At 32.1% G+C, this 17762-nt stretch overlaps 1 protein-coding gene across 2 annotated transcripts; it reads left to right on the forward strand.

The window, feature by feature from the left end:
• The first annotated feature begins 3369 nt into the window (after positions 1-3369).
• Positions 3370-17142, forward strand: LOC130629150 (kinesin-II 95 kDa subunit-like). 2 transcript variants are annotated; one of them, XM_057442265.1, is made up of 26 exons: positions 3371-3505; positions 4016-4098; positions 4258-4362; positions 5026-5096; positions 5717-5770; positions 5981-6105; positions 7302-7385; positions 8357-8436; positions 8506-8575; positions 8882-8974; positions 9076-9147; positions 9235-9295; positions 9880-9923; positions 10208-10251; positions 10519-10614; positions 10981-11069; positions 11377-11489; positions 12119-12211; positions 12580-12684; positions 12923-13042; positions 13434-13552; positions 13906-14022; positions 15042-15147; positions 15417-15556; positions 15910-15987; positions 16897-17142. In XM_057442265.1, the coding sequence occupies exons 1-26, from the start codon at positions 3503-3505 to the stop codon at positions 16970-16972; spliced, it is 2241 nt and encodes a 746-aa protein (XP_057298248.1). In that variant the 5' UTR covers positions 3371-3502; the 3' UTR covers positions 16973-17142. The 2 variants fall into 2 exon arrangements, with proteins under 2 accessions (XP_057298249.1, XP_057298248.1); XM_057442266.1 differs by lacking the exon at positions 15910-15987 and having other exon boundaries at positions 3370-3505.
• Positions 17143-17762: the final 620 nt, after the last annotated feature.

The following is a 17762-nucleotide window of genomic DNA, read 5'->3' on the forward strand; positions in this document are numbered from 1 at the left end:
GTTCGTATACCTCACTTTTCCAGTTTCAGTTCATTAAACATTTGTCTCTAATATCACTTGGATCATCTTCCGGAAAAGACAATGCTACTGCAACTCCCCGTTTCTTTTTATCTAAATCTGTAACAATGCACCAAGCACGTAACTCTTCACAGTATCTGTCAGGTGGTTTGTCTTTGCTATTGAACACTGGTGGGTTCTTATAGCCACTCATATTCAAATTCTTCAACAACCCTTTGCCATCATGTAAAACTGATAATAACCATAGATAGTGAAACGATGTACACATATATTTATTACACCCACCAGTTATAATGCTAAACTATAAAGAAACAAATAATAAACATAATGATCAACACTAACAACAAAGTTACAATTAGAAAGATTTTCCTACTAATTTATTATAATAAAAACAGAAAAATTAGAAATTCATGTACTTTCCTTGTATTATAGAGGTCACCTTTAGCCTTTCCACATGCAAAGAAGCTGGTCCCCAAGAACTTGTGAGGGTTTGAGGGTTTTCGTTCTCTGCCCCTCATCCTTTTGCCCGCGCAGATTGTCAAACTGACTTTCGCTTCCTCCGTACCGACCTTGCATCGAGAGATGGAAGACTTACCAAATTCCCGAAATGGGCAACAGCAAGATTTTGAGAAATACACCTGGGAAAGGTTTTTTCTGCCAATCTAAAAGTCTCAAATTCATAATTTTTCGAAGGTCGCACCTTACCAGGGAGTCTCTGTTCTAAGAATTATATACACCCGCAGAGCATATCAGTAGGGTTGGTATCTCTTTGTATGCCTATCCTTTGTTATATGCCGCTTGCTTTATTTAAGGAATATATCTACAGTTTCCTACATAGTCTTTAAACCATTTAAGGTATTTATTCAAATTCTTACGAGAAACATCAATTTGATATTTCTTTTTGTCTTGAAACCCAACATCGCACCTGCAAAACACATAGTTTCAAGGTTTTGGAAGTACAGATGCAAAATAATTCAAGATATTTGTACTTCTGTCTAGTCTCTTTTTGGCATTTTCTGCTTGCCTGCATGTCCAGCTTGCTAAAATATGATCATGCACGACTGTTTTGCTACGTTCAAAACTAGAAATTATACAAAATTAAAAAAGCTTCTGCATTTGTATTTATCATTTTCTAAATTACTATACTATATTTAAATTACATAATTTAACTTTTTTTGCTAACTTTCTCTGTTCTGGCATGACTGGCATGGCTATGGCATGATATCTTTAGCAATATATTAAGTCTATGATCTACCATAACTAATATTACTGGTACAAAAACTTGTGTATTTTACAGATCAGACTGCTCAAACATCGCTTTGGTAGCTCACCGATTTAAAAATTTATGTGCTGTAAAGATATGACATTTAACCACAATCAGTCATTAAAAATAAGAAACCTTTATATATATTATTATGATATAATAATATATTATTATTATAATATAATATATTATTATTTGTGGCGCCGTAGATTAGTGGTTATAGCTCTCGTACTCTGTGCGGGAGACCGGGGTTCGATTCCTCTTGACGGCGATTCAACATGGGCGAATGAATGTTACCATAGCCCCGGGTTAACCCAAGCCATGTGAGGGAAATTGGGAAGATGGCACACTGTGTGGGCCGTTGGATGTTGCCGGGAGTTGTCTAGTAGAGCGCAGGCTCTAATTGGGTCTGCGTAGCTCAAAATGAGCATTAAATACTCTAGGACTCTCCATCTACGCCATGGCCCCTCCTGGAAATAATAGACAGGGTATATCCCTCGATATTTGTGAGGCTAGCCATGTAAAATATGCACATCTATCTATCTATCTATGAAACTAGACAGACTGGATAATATTGTTAATATTGTTTTCTGAAAGTTACGTCTATACTGTGGACGTTTAAAGCAGCCACTAAATAAATCATAAGAATTGCAACTATTCTTATTATAACATAGTCTATAGAACTAATTCTGGTGGATCTCACATCATGTATTTGAAATGTATATGAATCATGCAACTAGGACGCTTCATTCCTTTTTTTCTGCCCAATAACTGGCCCTTACCAGTATTTTTGCAAAAAAATATGGCTTCAAAGCCATAAAGGTATATGTAGCAAGTTGTTTGTTTTGATTGTCCCCAAAGTCCCTTTGGACAATTCGGCCAGATCATTGATTTAGTTATCAGACCTTGACATGATTTCAGGAGTAGCAATGTATTTAATGGTTTTATTAACTGAGGATCATAAAACAGATGGCTTAGAAAGTTTTTTTTAAATAACTTGATCATATTTGCCCCCAAAACATTGGCAATTTATACTCAATTACCAAACCAAGTCTAATGGGTTTTATTGTTATTTTCTAGATGTTTCTTTTCATAGATTTCGTTATTTTGTGTCCAAGAAAGAAAATTAAAGCAGTTTTGGACAACACCAAAATTTTTTATTTTTTTTATTTTATCATATTTTATCTGATTTGTAGACCATAAAGTGTTTTCTTCACTTTATTCCAGCTCGACTTGTAGTCGAATGTGCCAAAAGCTGTGCACTTTTTTTTATTTTTTCCTTTTATCTGTGTTTGTTTATGCTTTAGGATTGAAATAAGTCTGTTTAAATGATCTTTAAAACCAACTGTATACCATTTATTTACATATATATAGCACTACCTGTTAACCAGCAAATGTTAGAAACATGTACTATTTGCCATTTGATCAGTAAAACTATTTTTCTTTCAAACAACATTAAACTTAAGTTTCAGCCAGTCTAAATGTAAAAAAAAAAATTGATTTGGAGTGGTAAAATCTACAAAAACATATAGTTGATTCGAACTAACCAGGAAAGAACATGTGTTGGCAAGAGGAAAAACCTCAGTATATGTGCTTTTTTAGATCTATTACCTGGATCAAGGGATCCGATGATTGGATCACACGATCAAGATTACACAAAGAAGTTTTTCAGCCTAATGTCTCATTAGATATAGTTGAGAACTTCTGTTACTTAGGTGATATGTTAGGGCAGTGAAGAAAGTGCAGTAACTTAGGTTCTGTTAGGAAAAATTTACTTCCTACATATGTTAAATAGCAGAGCAATGATGATCGAGGTAAAATGCCTGCACCATTTCTTCAAGGTTAAATTGGTCGTTAATGCGAATTAACCATGACTGCACTAACCAAATCATCTTCATACAATAACTTCCATGGAACCTGTATATAACTCTATTGACCGCACTTCTAACACTTAAACAAACAACAAAGGATTAAATACAAAGACCTGATTACACCATTATTCGTGCTAAATATGCCAGTGAGTGATGGTCCTAATCCCAACAATCTTCTTGCTGTCTGTTCATATGTTTTTGATGTTGTAATGTATTGCATGCTTTTTAGTATATATCTGTATTGTTTTAGGTAAAAAATAAAGTTTATCACTGGTTAATTTGCAATGAAACTTATTATGTAATGCTACCATATGATTTTGATTGATTATTACAAGAGACAAGAGAAAAAATGGTAAGTAAAAAATTGCACCTGAAAGACTGTTAAAATAATATTCCTCTAAAAAAAGGCCGTTAAATTTTCTTATGTAATCCTTTTTTAATTACTCTATTAAATCCTGACTGATTTAACAGGAGTATTTTGTTACTGGCTGAAAATGTGATAAGCGGTGTACAGGGGATAAGGAATTTTATACTTTTGCCTCTGGGAAGTTTAATTTTTTCAGATTGCACGTACGATTGCGTGTGCGATTCATTGCACGCCTACCTAAATTCTTATGAAATGGAGTGTGAACCATTATAATCAACAGCTTAAAGCAGCTGTTAGACTGGTTCTAAACATTAATAACCATAGAATTATTAGTTAATTTAAAACATCCTAGAAAGTCCTTAAATTTCATTTTCAAAATTGGCTGGCCAGGCACATTAACAATCAACCGTATTTACCGATCTTTTTAACCACAATATTATATTTTTAATACTTTTCATTATTACTTATGTTTTGTTCCCAATATTTTTATTTTAGTCGAAGAAAGCTGCAGAATCTGTGAAAGTGGTAGTGCGATGTCGTCCAATGAATGAGAAAGAGGTTGCAGCTGGATATGAAAGGTGGGTCTTGAAATAATTCTGTCTTCCAACATAAGTAAATTCTTAAACTTACTGAATCAAAATTTTCAGATGCAAAGTGAGAAGATTTAATTTAGTTAGCGAATAAATCAACGGGTAGGATTTTATGTCTTATTATATTTTTAACACCAATTTGTTTAGAGTTGTAGATATGGATGTTAAGAGGGGAATTGTTGATCTGAAAAATCCCGCTAAAGCAAACGAAGTTCCAAAAGAGTTTACATTTGATGCTGTGTATGACTGGAAGTAAGTTTATTCCATCATGTTTGTTTATATTTGAAAACGTTTATGCCCAGATTATTTATATAAGAACCTGGCAACTGCAATTGATCCGAAAAACAAAGTCAAACCAGAGCTGCAAAGTTGTAATATATTTTAACTAGTCACTAGCCTGTGGATGAATCGTAGGTAAATAATTCACAGAAAGCGCCTTAAATGATCTCATATCAATTTAATGCGGTTATTCTTAACATTTTTATGAAGGAAAAAAGCTAATAGTTAGTGCAAAAAAAACTTTGTGATATAAAAAACTTTTTTCAAATTTAATTGTTGGAGAATGTTATTTTAAGCTATCACTGGCAGTATTCTTCCTGTTTTAAGCTATCACTGGCAGTATTCTTCCTGTTTTAAGCTATCACTGGCAGTATTCTTCTTGTTTTAAGCTATCACTGGCAGTATTCTTCCTGTTTTAAGCTATCACTGGCAGTATTCTTCTTGTTTTAAGCTATCACTGGCAGTATTCTTCCTGTTTTAAGCTATCACTGGCAGTATTCTTCTTGTTTTAAGCTATCACTGGCAGTATTCTTCCTGTTTTAAGCTATCACTGGCAGTATTCTTCTTGTTTTAAGCTATCACTGGCAGTATTCTTCTTGTTTTAAGCTATCACTGGCAGTATTCTTCTTGTTTTAGTTCAAAACAGCGTGATCTTTATGATGAAACTTTTGCAGATCTTGTTGAATCAGTGTTAAACGGCTACAATGGTATTTTATTTATTTCGGCATACAATGCATGTTTCGTTACTCTAACTCTAATGCACTGTAAATGACTGTGGTACTTAAGCTTTTTCAAAAATACTTGAAAAAACTTATCCCAGAAAATGCTTAAACTCAATAAAATGAGATGTTTAGGGTCAACTGGTATATAAAATTTATCCTGAAATATGTCCTGAAAAAATCGGGAAATTCATATTTTGATTTTTGTTTTTTCGAGAATTAACTATATGGAAAAAAGTTTCACTTTAACATGAAGATGGAAAAACAAAAATACTTTTTTAACACCCAAATTTTTCACACTTTAAGGCAGGAGTTGAAAAAAACTATTTTTATTTCAATGTATATATTTGGAGCAGATTATATTGAGCACTCGGTTTATTGTCAATTGATGTAAAAACGTGCATTTCCCATTTTCTAAGAGGAAAATAATAGATTTTAATTTTTTGTTTATATTTGTTGCATGTTTTATAAATACATTTCTTGCTGTTGTTTAACATTTTCTTGCCCACTAGAATGCTGTTAAAGTTGGCCTCACAACTTCCTTTTCCACTCAATTTTTTTGATTGTCTTCTTCTTTTTCTAATTTCTTGATTGTGCAACATTCACAGGTACAATCTTTGCATATGGGCAGACTGGTACTGGAAAAACATTTACTATGGAAGGTATGGATAGCTTCTACAGAGATGAACATGAATGTATTCTTAAGAATTCATGTTTCAGTGTCAATGGGAAGTCGCACAACATTTTATTCAGTATTCGTTTTTGTTTTGAAGTTCCATTCATGAATTTAAGTCCTTATTTTGAATCAGACAATAAGAGATATAGAAGAAGTACAAATTTTGACTTTACATTTCAAATTATTTTTTTTATAGGTGTTCGAAGTGATCCTGAGCTGCGTGGTATAATTCCAAATTCTTTTGATCACATGTTCACGCACATATCGAGAACACACGATCAACAATACCTTGTTAGAGCTTCATATTTAGAAATTTATCAGGTTTGTAACATTTTTTTTATGGTAAATATGATAAGAAATAAGGACTATAAGTGATTGATGTTAAACTTTACTCAGGGTAGCCTTCCTTTTAAAATCTTCTAAATAATAAGAAAATTCAGACTCAAAATATTTATTCCTCCTAGGATATTATATTTATTATGAGTGCCAACAGCGAAAAGATACATGTTATGTTATAAAGCCATGTAACCAAACTGAATGACACTTGAGAAATTCAAAGAAGATTAAGCCAAGTCAATTAACCAAAACATATATCTTTTTGTATGCTTGCTGCTAAATATTTGTTTTTAAATTTTGAAACAAGCTTGGGTTATTATCACAAAAAGACAAACAGATTAAGTGCGCTTTCCAGCTCACATTCAGAATATACACCGGGTGTACAAACAAAGAAGTATGTGTGAACAGGCTATTAGATAGTATTTTGGATACACGGGGAACAAAAAATAATTAGACTATACTTTTTCCATACAATGATAAATTGCCAGAAAAGTTAAAATAAGCACATAGAACAATCATCAAAAGTAGATTGAGAAAAAAGTCTAGAATTTATTTAAACTGAACCTTGCATACATTTACCTCATAAACCTTGTTTTATCAGCTTTTTTTACTTTCAAAGTGGGTAAAGTTTTATTAAAATTTTTAAAGAGAAAACGCAACCTTTTTTCAACTTTTTCTGTAAGAATATATGAAATGAAACTAAAATTTTGTTTTTGTTGACATATGCAAAAAATAAAGTATGTGTTACCTACCCCTCCAAAGTTCTCCTAAAATCCCCTAAAGTTTTAAATCTGTGGTCACTCTGTTTACATAAGCACAAGCACCTAATGTTCTTTTATTTTAGGGTAAAATTACAAATGTGTAATGCCCCCACTTTTACTAATAAAATCTTTTTATATAACCAAGGTTTTTAAATTAATGCTATATATATTGCAAAAAATTTTTTTTGGTGGAATGATCAGGTTTAAACAGTGTTATTTACCACTCTTCTACTGGTACTTTTCTTTTAATGTCGATGTCAATCAAAAACCGAAAAATTGTTGCGTTGAATAATTCGATAAACAAGTTGTGCCACTTATTACATACTTTACACATTAAAGCTAACAGTACCAAAATGTCAATGTACTTAACTTTCGCGGGTTTTTTATGCATTGCACAATGAAATGTTATTATTATTTTAGGAAGAAATTAAGGATCTCTTGTCTAAAGATCATAAAAAAAAGCTTGAGTTAAAAGAAAGACCAGATACTGGTGTTTACGTGAAGGTAAAACAATATTTTAAATATGAGATGACAGTGCCGTAACCGCGTACAAAGCTTAAATCATCAATTTTTAAGAGTTTGGCAAGAAACATAGATTTTGACAGCCTCCCAGCAATTTTTCTACTAAAAAAAAAAAAAGAAAGACAGAAAGAAGGAAAAGAAGAAAGAAAGTCATTCAGGAATATTAGGATCTTTCCCAAAGATCATTATTAAAAAAATCACTGAATGTTTTAAAGGGTTGAAAAAACATTTTTATAAGTCCAAATGCGATGTAAATTTTCTAAAAAGTACCACCACACAAATTTCTAGCGTTCTTTTTAGTTTTAATATTATTTTAGTCGTGCCATGTAAATACGTATATCTCTTTTTATCTTTTGGTTTCTGATAGAAATTTCGATCTAAATTTTCATGCCAATTAAACAATGCAGCTTTTCTAAATTACAAAAATATCGAAGCATTCATCGTGATTTTTAACGTTGCACGTCTGGAAGGGTATTTTCCGCTAATATAGAGATGTAAAATTTAAAAAGTCCCCCCCCCCCCAATATATATGTTGTATAGTGATTTCTACCTGCAAGTCCTTCGGAACATTCGTCGGGGTAACAACACTATGGATCAATTCACTAAAACATGAGATATTGAAAAATTCTTACTGCAAGCTTCTTATCAGTATTGCATTTCGAAATATTGGATTTATATTGTTGCTAAAAGCAATTATTTAGGTCGAATGTAAAGGATCGAGTAAAAGTAAAAGATTTATATAAACCTTTTGAACTTTCTAACATACCTTTTTTTGGAATATTTGTTGTAGCCTTAAATGACGTTAAAAGAGTGTCTGTCTATAAAAAGAATTGCGCACAAGCAATTATTTTAAAAGACCATCAACCGACATTCATTTGTATTCTTTTATGGGTAGGCTTGATCTGCAGACTGTTCCCTACTAAATGCTTTACTGAGCTGGTGTATTTTTATAGGATTTACAATCTTTTGTAACCAAAAGTATAAAAGAGATAGAACATGTCATGAATGTTGGCAATCAGAACAGAGCTGTTGGGTAACTATTTTCCCTATTTATATTTTTTTAATTTTATGTTTGCTTTAATTACAATTATGTTCTTTCCAGAGCTACAAATATGAATGAACATTCTTCAAGGTCACATGCTATCTTCGTTGTTTACATTGAATGTAGCGAGGTAAATATAAGAAAGCTGTTACTTTGTTTTTGATGACTTGAAAAAAAATATGTCTGTTTTAAGGGTAAGTGGTTATTGGGCACAAACGTCTATTGGTGCAATTAAATTTTAAAGCATTCTCAAATTCCTTTTTATTTTTCATAGGGTATATTTTTATTGATTCTCCAGTCTGATCTGAATGATTAGATCTAAACTTAAATTCCTGTGCAACAAATCTAAGTTTTATTTGAGACAGGGTGACTCATATATAAGATTGTCGGTCTTTTACAGTAAGCATTGATGCCACAACTTTTTTTTTTACTTTAGGTTGGACCAGATGGAGAAGCTCACATAAGAGTTGGTAAATTAAATATGGTAGATCTTGCTGGCAGTGAACGACAGGCTAAAACAGGGGCTACAGTGAGTAAATTAAAGTTAAAGTTGTTACTATGTTTTCACTTTCGTGTTTCGTTTTTAAATGTTAAATCAAAATATACAAATAAGATATGTCTGATTTTTAGGGTAATCGTTTAAAAGAAGCCACAAAAATCAATTTATCGCTATCAGCTCTTGGTAATGTGATTTCAGCTCTTGTAAGTTTTCTTATTACTGTGTATCAACATCTGAAAACCTGTCTATTATGTATGTCTGTTTAATGGAATTTGTGATGTTAATTTTAGGTTGACGGAAAAAGCACTCACGTCCCCTATCGAGACTCTAAGTTGACTCGTTTACTACAAGGTATGAAATGTATTGGTGCTATTCCTAATGTATTTTCCAAAGGTTGTGATATTAAAAAAATTTTAAGTTCACAAAACGGCTAGATGATAAATTTTCAAGATTTTATTTTTTGCAAGGTCCAAAAATACACTTAGCATCATGTATTGATGTAATTAAATGTTTCTGCAAATATACCATTAAGGTTTTTGTGAAGAATTATTTTTGCAAATCTATTGTCACAATTTTAGTTAATTTCAGACATATTTAGTGAGATAAGGTAGCCTTTAATTGAACCTACTTGTATCAGAGAGGCAGGCTATTATTTTTGTCAATTACAACAAAGAAAATGTCCTGAGAAATGTTTGTCAGAAAGTTTAATCAAAATTTTAAAATTCGCTTTAGAACTAAAGTAATTGAATTTTAAGCAGAGTGCGGTATTTTCGGTCATAATATATTCAAAATATACCCCCAGACTGAATGGAGTTAACGAAGACAACGATCTAATGATTTCCCAGTACCTATACATTTATATCATATAATTTTTGTATTTTTTTGTCTCACGCTTATGAATGTATCATTATTGTGTATTTTTATGTCATTGTTAGATTCACTCGGAGGAAATGCAAGAACTGTCATGGTTGCAAATATGGTAAAATTATTTTAATTTTTGTTTAATCAAGAAAGAATTTTGTTTTGTGCAGTGATAGACACATTTTTGCGATAATATTCTCTTTGTAATGTTTTGGTTCAACAGTTTACCGTGCTACACTTTCTTTCGGTGCACATCACCAATATTTTTTATATACTATACGTAAACATAATATAAAACCTTGGCAAGTTTAAATAGGAAATCCATACTACAGATTTCTAGTATTAAATGGATGAAGATACCTATCAGTTAGTAATATTTAACATTATCTATATAATATTTAGGGACCTGCAAGCTACAATTATGAAGAAACTTTAACAACACTAAGGTAACGAATATACCTTGGCAATAATTTGTGGATACTCACATTTTTCAATTCAAGAGGAAAAAAAATGATTTTGCTAAAAATTAATGTGTCATTTTAGGCTTTTTTTATGAGTTTGATACTAAAAGTGCTCATTAGTGTTGCACAGTTAATTCGGATTTTATTGCGCAAGTATTGCAGCGTCGTTAGAGGAGCGGGCAATAAAATAGCTTTAACCTATGAATATTCTAAGTTTCTGTTATTTTAGATTAAATTTTTATGTATTTTTAGATATGCAAATCGAGCAAAGAATATAAAAAATAAACCTAAGATAAATGAAGATCCAAAAGATGCTTTATTGAGGGAGTTCCAAGAAGAAATAAAAAGGTTTGCTTAAATTTAACGTTATGAAAAGTAAGGTAAGGCTCGTGCTTTGGTAACACATTGTGAATGTATGAGCCTTACTTACTACGTAAGAAACTAAAGAACATTGAAAAGTTGATAGTACGTCAGGGCGCTTGATATCAAGAGGAAACAAAAAAGGTTTGTTATAAAAAATCTGATGAGAAAATCTTAACTTTCACGTTATAGACAGTGCTGTTTTGTGTGTTTTGTAACTAAGGCTTGTGCAGTGGTAACACATTATAATGTAAACAAACAACATTGAAAATTTGATAGGATATCAGGGCGTTTCGTAACAAATGCTTTCTCGGTGAATTTTCTGAATTAAATATATTCTCTTTGTTTTTGTAGATTACGTAACCAACTAGATAAGAAAGGTGGTGGAAAATCAGGAAGCGGAAGAAAAAAGAAAAAAGTACGAAATGCTGATGGTAGTATTGGTAAGAATAATTGGTATTTGGTTGTTACCGTTTACTGACTCTAGTGGATTAATTTGGTAACCCTGGATTTAATCTTGCCACATTATTCTTTGCAGGATTTATTTTTACGAATTTTTCTACCTCCAAGATATTTTTGGGGGACCCTATTCACAATACTAAATCGATGTCCATTGTTAAATAAAGCAGAATTTGTCAATGGAAATTTACCAATTCAGTAAAATCTTATACTTCTTTCTTCAATAATTTTTGTAACCTTTCAAGTCTTATTTGGTGTTCAGCTACATGATGTAACTTTTTATTTTTTTAGTTGAAGAAGATGATGATGACGATGATGATGGTGATGAATATTTAAAACAACAGCAAGCACAACTTGAACAAGAGAAACAAAAACTTCTTCAAAATCACACCATGGTCGAAGAAGTAAGTGAAACCTTTGTCTAATTATTTTTTGTGATTAACTAGTAATATTTTTGGGTAATTTTAAAACAAATTCAACTTTAGCGGAAGAAGAATGCACCAATTAATATATAAGGACAATTTCTAATTACCCTGCCACTTGTCTTTTTTTCTAAGTCTTTATTCCTTGTTAGAGCTGCAGACACAGCACCACAAACTTGCTGTGGTGGTGTGAAGAGGGGCTAGGTTTTCCCTACAATCCTGTTAGAATCCTCTCAATTGGTCATTGTGTACATTTAAAAAATCTTGGGCCTTCACCAAGGCAATTAAGCTGATAGTGGTATCTCTGGGACGATTTACTTTTAATACTGCTATGAAGAGAATTTGAACCATGGACTTCTTGTGTCTAAGCACAGTGATTTATTACTAATTTCATTACTGCTTTATCAAATCATTCGACATTGATTTGACTAAGCGAATACAACGTACATCATATTTGTGAATATTTATCTTTTAATTTAGGTGTAGTTTCCATATAAATAGAGTGGTAGACTTTAGACAGTTTCATTATTTGTATTGTGAATAACTGTTTTGATCAAATGAATACAATGCAAATCATACTATAGATACTACTGTTGTGAATATTTGTTTAGGAAAAGCAAAAGTTGATAATGGCAATTGATAAACGTTCTAGTCAAGTAAAAAAAGAACGTCAGAAAGCTGCAGCTATTGGTTCTAAAATCAAGGTAAAAGTATTGTGCACTTTAAAATGCAGTATTTGCTGTGTATGAAAGGCTGCTATTAAAAAGTGTGGCTTACCTTAAGCGTAGGGGAAGAAAATTTTGCAATCCAGTGTTTCCAAACTCTTCATTTCGTGAAATATTTTTTTGCTATTAACTACTTTTTCCGAATTGCTGAATTAAAATTTGCGGATACCAAAGTTTCCGAAATTTTTGTAGAAACAGAATCAGTATTTTGCAAAGATAACTTTCAGTGCTAAACTAAATTTTGTATATTTCAGTAAAACCACAAAAAAATGTTTCACAAGTTGTTGTTTTTTGTACTATAAATTTTATTTGGTTTGTGTTGTTTTTAATTAAGTCCATTCTTCCAGGCAATGGAAAGTAAGTTACTTGTTGGCGGAAAGACCATTTTAGACAAGACAACAGAACAAGAAAAAGCACTGGAACAAAGAAGAAAGGAAATTCTTGAACAAAAGGTGTTTAGATTTCGACCATCATTTGAAATTTCTATTAGTTTGCATTTCTTTCTAACGTAATGTGTAAGGAACGGTATGTCTACTATAAAAAGTGCTTTTTAAGCTGATGATAATTACTAAGTGGTGGCACTTTGTGGGACAAACTTTGAGATAAGTTTCCCAAGATTACATTTTTGCGCGTTTCACTTGATGTTTTCATTTTACTTTTCTGACACTAGTATTTATCTTGTTGATATAGAAACGTGAAAGAGAGATGGCACAAAAACTGGAGCAGGAAGAAGAGAATGCTGTGGAAATTCGTGAAAACTACAGTTCTTTGCAACAAGAGGTTGATGTCAAGACTAAGAAACTAAAAAAGGTAAAATATAGTTGAATTAAGATGGACTAAAAAAATTTCAAGTGTGATGATGTTTTTGCGTTAAATCTCTCAAGAAAATCTGTCGATGAATTGTAAATATTGAGGGGAAGATTCGATGCATTGTAAAGAAATATGCTGTAAATATCTAAACAAGGGATCTTTTTCAGTGAAAGAAAGGAATAATATGTCCTAATTTGTCGTAATTTGTTTGTATTTTCTCCCAAAAGTTTTAGCAGCTTGATTGAGGGGGAGGGGGTATTGGTGTTTATGTTACAAGGCTATTGAAAGCATTCATGATTTATAAGGTTTGTCATATGTTAATAAATCTCTTGGAGATGATGTCATGAGGAATGATTTTAATCTATGGCGATGGTACTAAAATCTGTTTTAGTTGTTCACAAAACTTCAAGTGACGAAACAAGAAATTATTGATGTTCAAGAAGAACATATTCGAGAAAGACAAGAGTTAGAGACAAGTTTTGAGGACTTGAACAGAGCTATCAAATTAAAGTAAGCTTTACTGTTTTTTATGTTTTTTGTAATAAACAATACTGGTGAATTTCCAAGCTTGGTGCTTGTTGTGTACCTTTTGAATAATTGTTGAGTTTATGTGATGAAGTGTTGACAGGAATAAAAAAAAATACTACATAAATATTTTACAAATAGAAATTTACGTTCTGAAGAAATTATATCTTTATCATTCACCTCATATCAAGACCATTGTTACGTTCTGTGAAGTTTTATCCTGACTTTAAGTCGTTGTTTTCACGGGCGAACTATACTGGAAACAGTGTCCTTGGAGAAAAAGCTTGTGTAACCTTTATTGCTTTGATGTGCTGTTAAATTTTTTTTTCGTCTTTTAGAACTCTAATCATCGAAAATTTCGTACCAGCCGCAGATCGTGAGAAGGTGAAGAAAAGAGCATTATACAATGAAGAAGATGAAAACTGGTCATTAAAACCATTAACTCAAGCTGCTGCGTAAGTGTTGCCAATAGTAACAATAATACAACTAGTGTTCTCAAATGTTCAAAATTATTTCACACATGTTACGGTCTATACCTGTGAAGTTATTTTGCCTTTGTTATGCAGCATTATTACAAAAATATTCTTCAGGACTCCTTTTAAATTATCTATAATATAATACCCGTATACGTCCGTCTGTTTATCACGCAAAATGGAACTGCAAGTACTGAGGGGCATGCAATGTGGTATAAAAAAACGGGCAAACCCGTGGATTTTTCCACGGGCCACCGACTACTACCTTAATAATACTTGATAAAGTTCTAAAATTTTAATGAATTTTGTTGGTGTACGTTAAAATCTTTCTGTGTATAAAATGCAGGCGAAAAAGTTATTTTGAGTAAGAATTCAAGATCACAATTATATGCTTGCAAGTTATCTAATGTTAGTTGTGTGAGTGTGTGCACAGCAGTTGTATAAATAGGTGCGTGTTATTTATGTTTGTAACTAAAGGTGGATATTGGCGAACATTTTCTTTGTAGTTTCTATGCTTTTATGTTTTTGTTAACCGTGATTCAATCACAGGTAAAAACTAGTCTTTCAACAGACTTTCTGAAACAGAAAAAGGTTATTTTGCTTGTAAACTATAACACAATTTTTGTCCTTGCATTGAGAATTCTAAATTTGTTTCCCAAAGCACCCAATAACTACTTCCATATTTAAAATGCGTACACTTCAGTCGTGGTGGCATCAGGATATTATGCAAAACCGCTATAAAATCCACCTTTATGTTGAGGGTTTTCTGCATAGCACGTAAACTACTTGAGAAACTAAATGAATTGATCCTATCATTAAAATGTTGATATTTGGCAGTATCTAACTTTTGAAGAAAAATCTGTTGTAAATAGTGAAGATAGGATTTAATGAGCACTTTTTCAAACATTTTCCCAGCTGGTAAATGTTCGTCATGATTTTTTTGAACGTTTTTGAGCAAGTAAATGGACTTCACCATTAACTTTGACAACAATTACATATAGAACTCAGCAAATGGCTAAACGACCAGCATCTGCTTTTGGTAATAAACGTCCTATATCAGAATATGCTAGAAAAGCAGCGTTGATGGGTGGAAGTGCAAGATACAAGGTAAGGCGTCGTTGCAGCTTACCAAAAATATGTTATTGCAATCAAAGCATTTCATATTTCATTGCAAATAGTATGAATACATTGCTAGTTTTGTATAGTGGGTGCCAATCCATACGATTTGAGTGAAATGAAAATCCTATTTAGATAAAATTTTAAAAATAAACAAAAATTCAAAAAAAAAAATCAGTCACAAGACAAATCTTCTCTATTCAATGGAGGTTTGCTTCAAGATACTAACCACAATCTAATTTTGTTGATTTTTACTTTAGATGGAAAATATCATCCAACTGGAGTTAGATATGCCCACACGAACAACACGTGACTACGAGGGACCTACTGTTGCTCCGAGAATACAGGCAGCTCTTGATGCAGCATTGCAAGATGAAGATGATCTTATATTGGATGCGTCGTAAGTATCACGTTATATATGCTTTCATATGATCAAATGACACGAATAACTTTTTTCAGTTATTCCTGTTTGCTGACAACAGAACTAACGTGATGATCTGTCCTTAACACATATCAACGTAAATATATATTATGTTGTAGTACTAATGTTTTTAATTATTTAGGCCCAAACTCTGCATTTAACCTTCAATCAAACACAAGTGATTTTAGCTTGTCATTTCACTCGCTTCTCTGCAGTGCTTGTTGGATAGCTAAAATCACTTAACCACTAATCGTTTGTTCACCTGCCTTAACACGGTACAGGAGTTCAATAATAATTTTGATTATTAACCTTCCCTACTCCCTCCTTCACAGAGCTTTGAACAGTTTCAACACGAAGATTAGAATGAAGGGCAAACGAGGGGAAAGACCGAAAACTGCGAAATTGTTGGGGTGAGTATATTTTTATTCACATCTCTTTTCAGGTTAGTGTAATACTTTTGAATGATATTTCGCAAATTTTACCTTAACGCAATAGAAATTATTTAGAAACTCAATTAAGATTGTGCTAATAATTTAAATTTTAGTGAATAAAGAGAATACATGTGATTACAATAGCTATCGACTATTTAACTCTGCTTTCAAGTAATTATTTTCATAATACGTCTATTCTTAGGCTCTCTTAAACAATGGTTAACCTCTGACTTAATTTTCGTTTCGTGGGTTAAAATTACTATTCAGGGTTTCCACTCATAAACTTGTAGTACAGGTAACAAACGTTTCACGTGGTTACTCGATCTTAATCCTGCAAAATTGAAACTGATGTGCCCTAACCAAGTGTTGATGTTGTCTGCTAATTTTTCATTTTTCCAGGGTTATTGGTTTCCACAATAGCTTGGTTTGTGAGCTATGGGATTTCTTTTTAATTAAACCTTGGTGTTTAAGTTACAATGCGACAATCCATGATTTTGTAGCTATATTAAGATGTTCCTTCACATAGACTTTTCCCTTATAAAAATTGGGAATTTCCCTTAAATACCCGTCTTGCGTGGCAATGTGGTCTAACATTATCTAACAATGAACAATGGTATCTAGTAATTTGTGTATATTTTTATCACACCAATGCGAGTTATAAAGACGTGTGGTTTTAATACAACTTATAAATAGTACTCTCTTAGAAACCCAATGTTGCTCCTTTGTGAGATTAAGTTCTAACGCATGTTTGTATAATTTAATCACTCATCAGCGCGCGTTAAGTGATGGTTGTGAGAGTATTCTTACTGCTATTCTTATCTTCCCAGAAAATTAATAATTCATGTCAGCACATCTAAAAGTGTTCAAATCAAAATATTTGTATCTTAGAAACGGGGGTGTAATACGTAATGGTCTTGATGCAACGGAGAGTTTTCCAACTGCGAGAGGGCTGGTAAAAAACTGAATTTTATCAATGCACTGCACTTGTCGGTAGAAGAAAAGAATTACATGGCTTTCAAAGCGAAGTATTATTTGCGATTATAACTGTGACGCTGAAATGTTTTTTATGAACTGTAAAAAAAGAAGAATTTGTAAATAGGATTATAATGATAACAAGATTAACTTATTTGCAAATGTTCTTTCTTTTGTCTGCTTATTTGATTAGTTACAAACAAGAGTCTTCTTCCTCTTTTTTTGAGCTAGAGAGGATAGAAATTTTATAGAAATTTATATACCTCAAATGTTCCTGTTGTCATTACTATTAGTATTCCTTCCGCCTTTAGGGATATTTTTTTATCCTAAAGTTTCGTACCCCTTTTGGGTATGAGGCTTAACCATACCCTTGAACCTCGAGAGACAATAAGTTGAATTTGAAATAATATTTGAAGACAAACTAACTTGCTAGGGACCACAAAATATCCTGCAATCTCGTTTAAAATTCCAGCTCAATCAGTGCTCTCAATAAAGGAATTTTTATCTCCATAATAGTTGTTGTTATCGGTCATGTACCTGAAGTCTTGAAAGATCTCTGTCCTCTATCACTGCTGGAAAAGCGAAATTTGTGCGAGATAAATCTACATATTCTTGTAATTTCAAACCGACCGCGGTTTCTTGTGTTGTTTAAAAAAGATATGTACGTGAATCTATCAGATAAAAAAAAAACCTAAAAATATGCAGTTACTTTTGTGCATAAAAGTTCTTCTTGACAATAATATTTTAATAGGAGGAAGCAAACATTTTAGCTAAGCATAAAA

This window comes from Hydractinia symbiolongicarpus, chromosome 15 (assembly GCF_029227915.1).
Source record: "Hydractinia symbiolongicarpus strain clone_291-10 chromosome 15, HSymV2.1, whole genome shotgun sequence".
In the NCBI taxonomy this organism is placed as follows: Eukaryota; Metazoa; Cnidaria; class Hydrozoa; order Anthoathecata; family Hydractiniidae; genus Hydractinia; species Hydractinia symbiolongicarpus.

Coding starts and splice junctions, on each gene's coding strand:
- LOC130629150 (XM_057442265.1), top strand. Junction 11,070..11,376: donor AAATGCTGATGGTAGTATTG/GTAAGAATAATT, acceptor TTATTTTTTTAG/TTGAAGAAGATGATGATGAC. Junction 12,685..12,922: donor AGGAAATTCTTGAACAAAAG/GTGTTTAGATTT, acceptor TTGTTGATATAG/AAACGTGAAAGAGAGATGGC.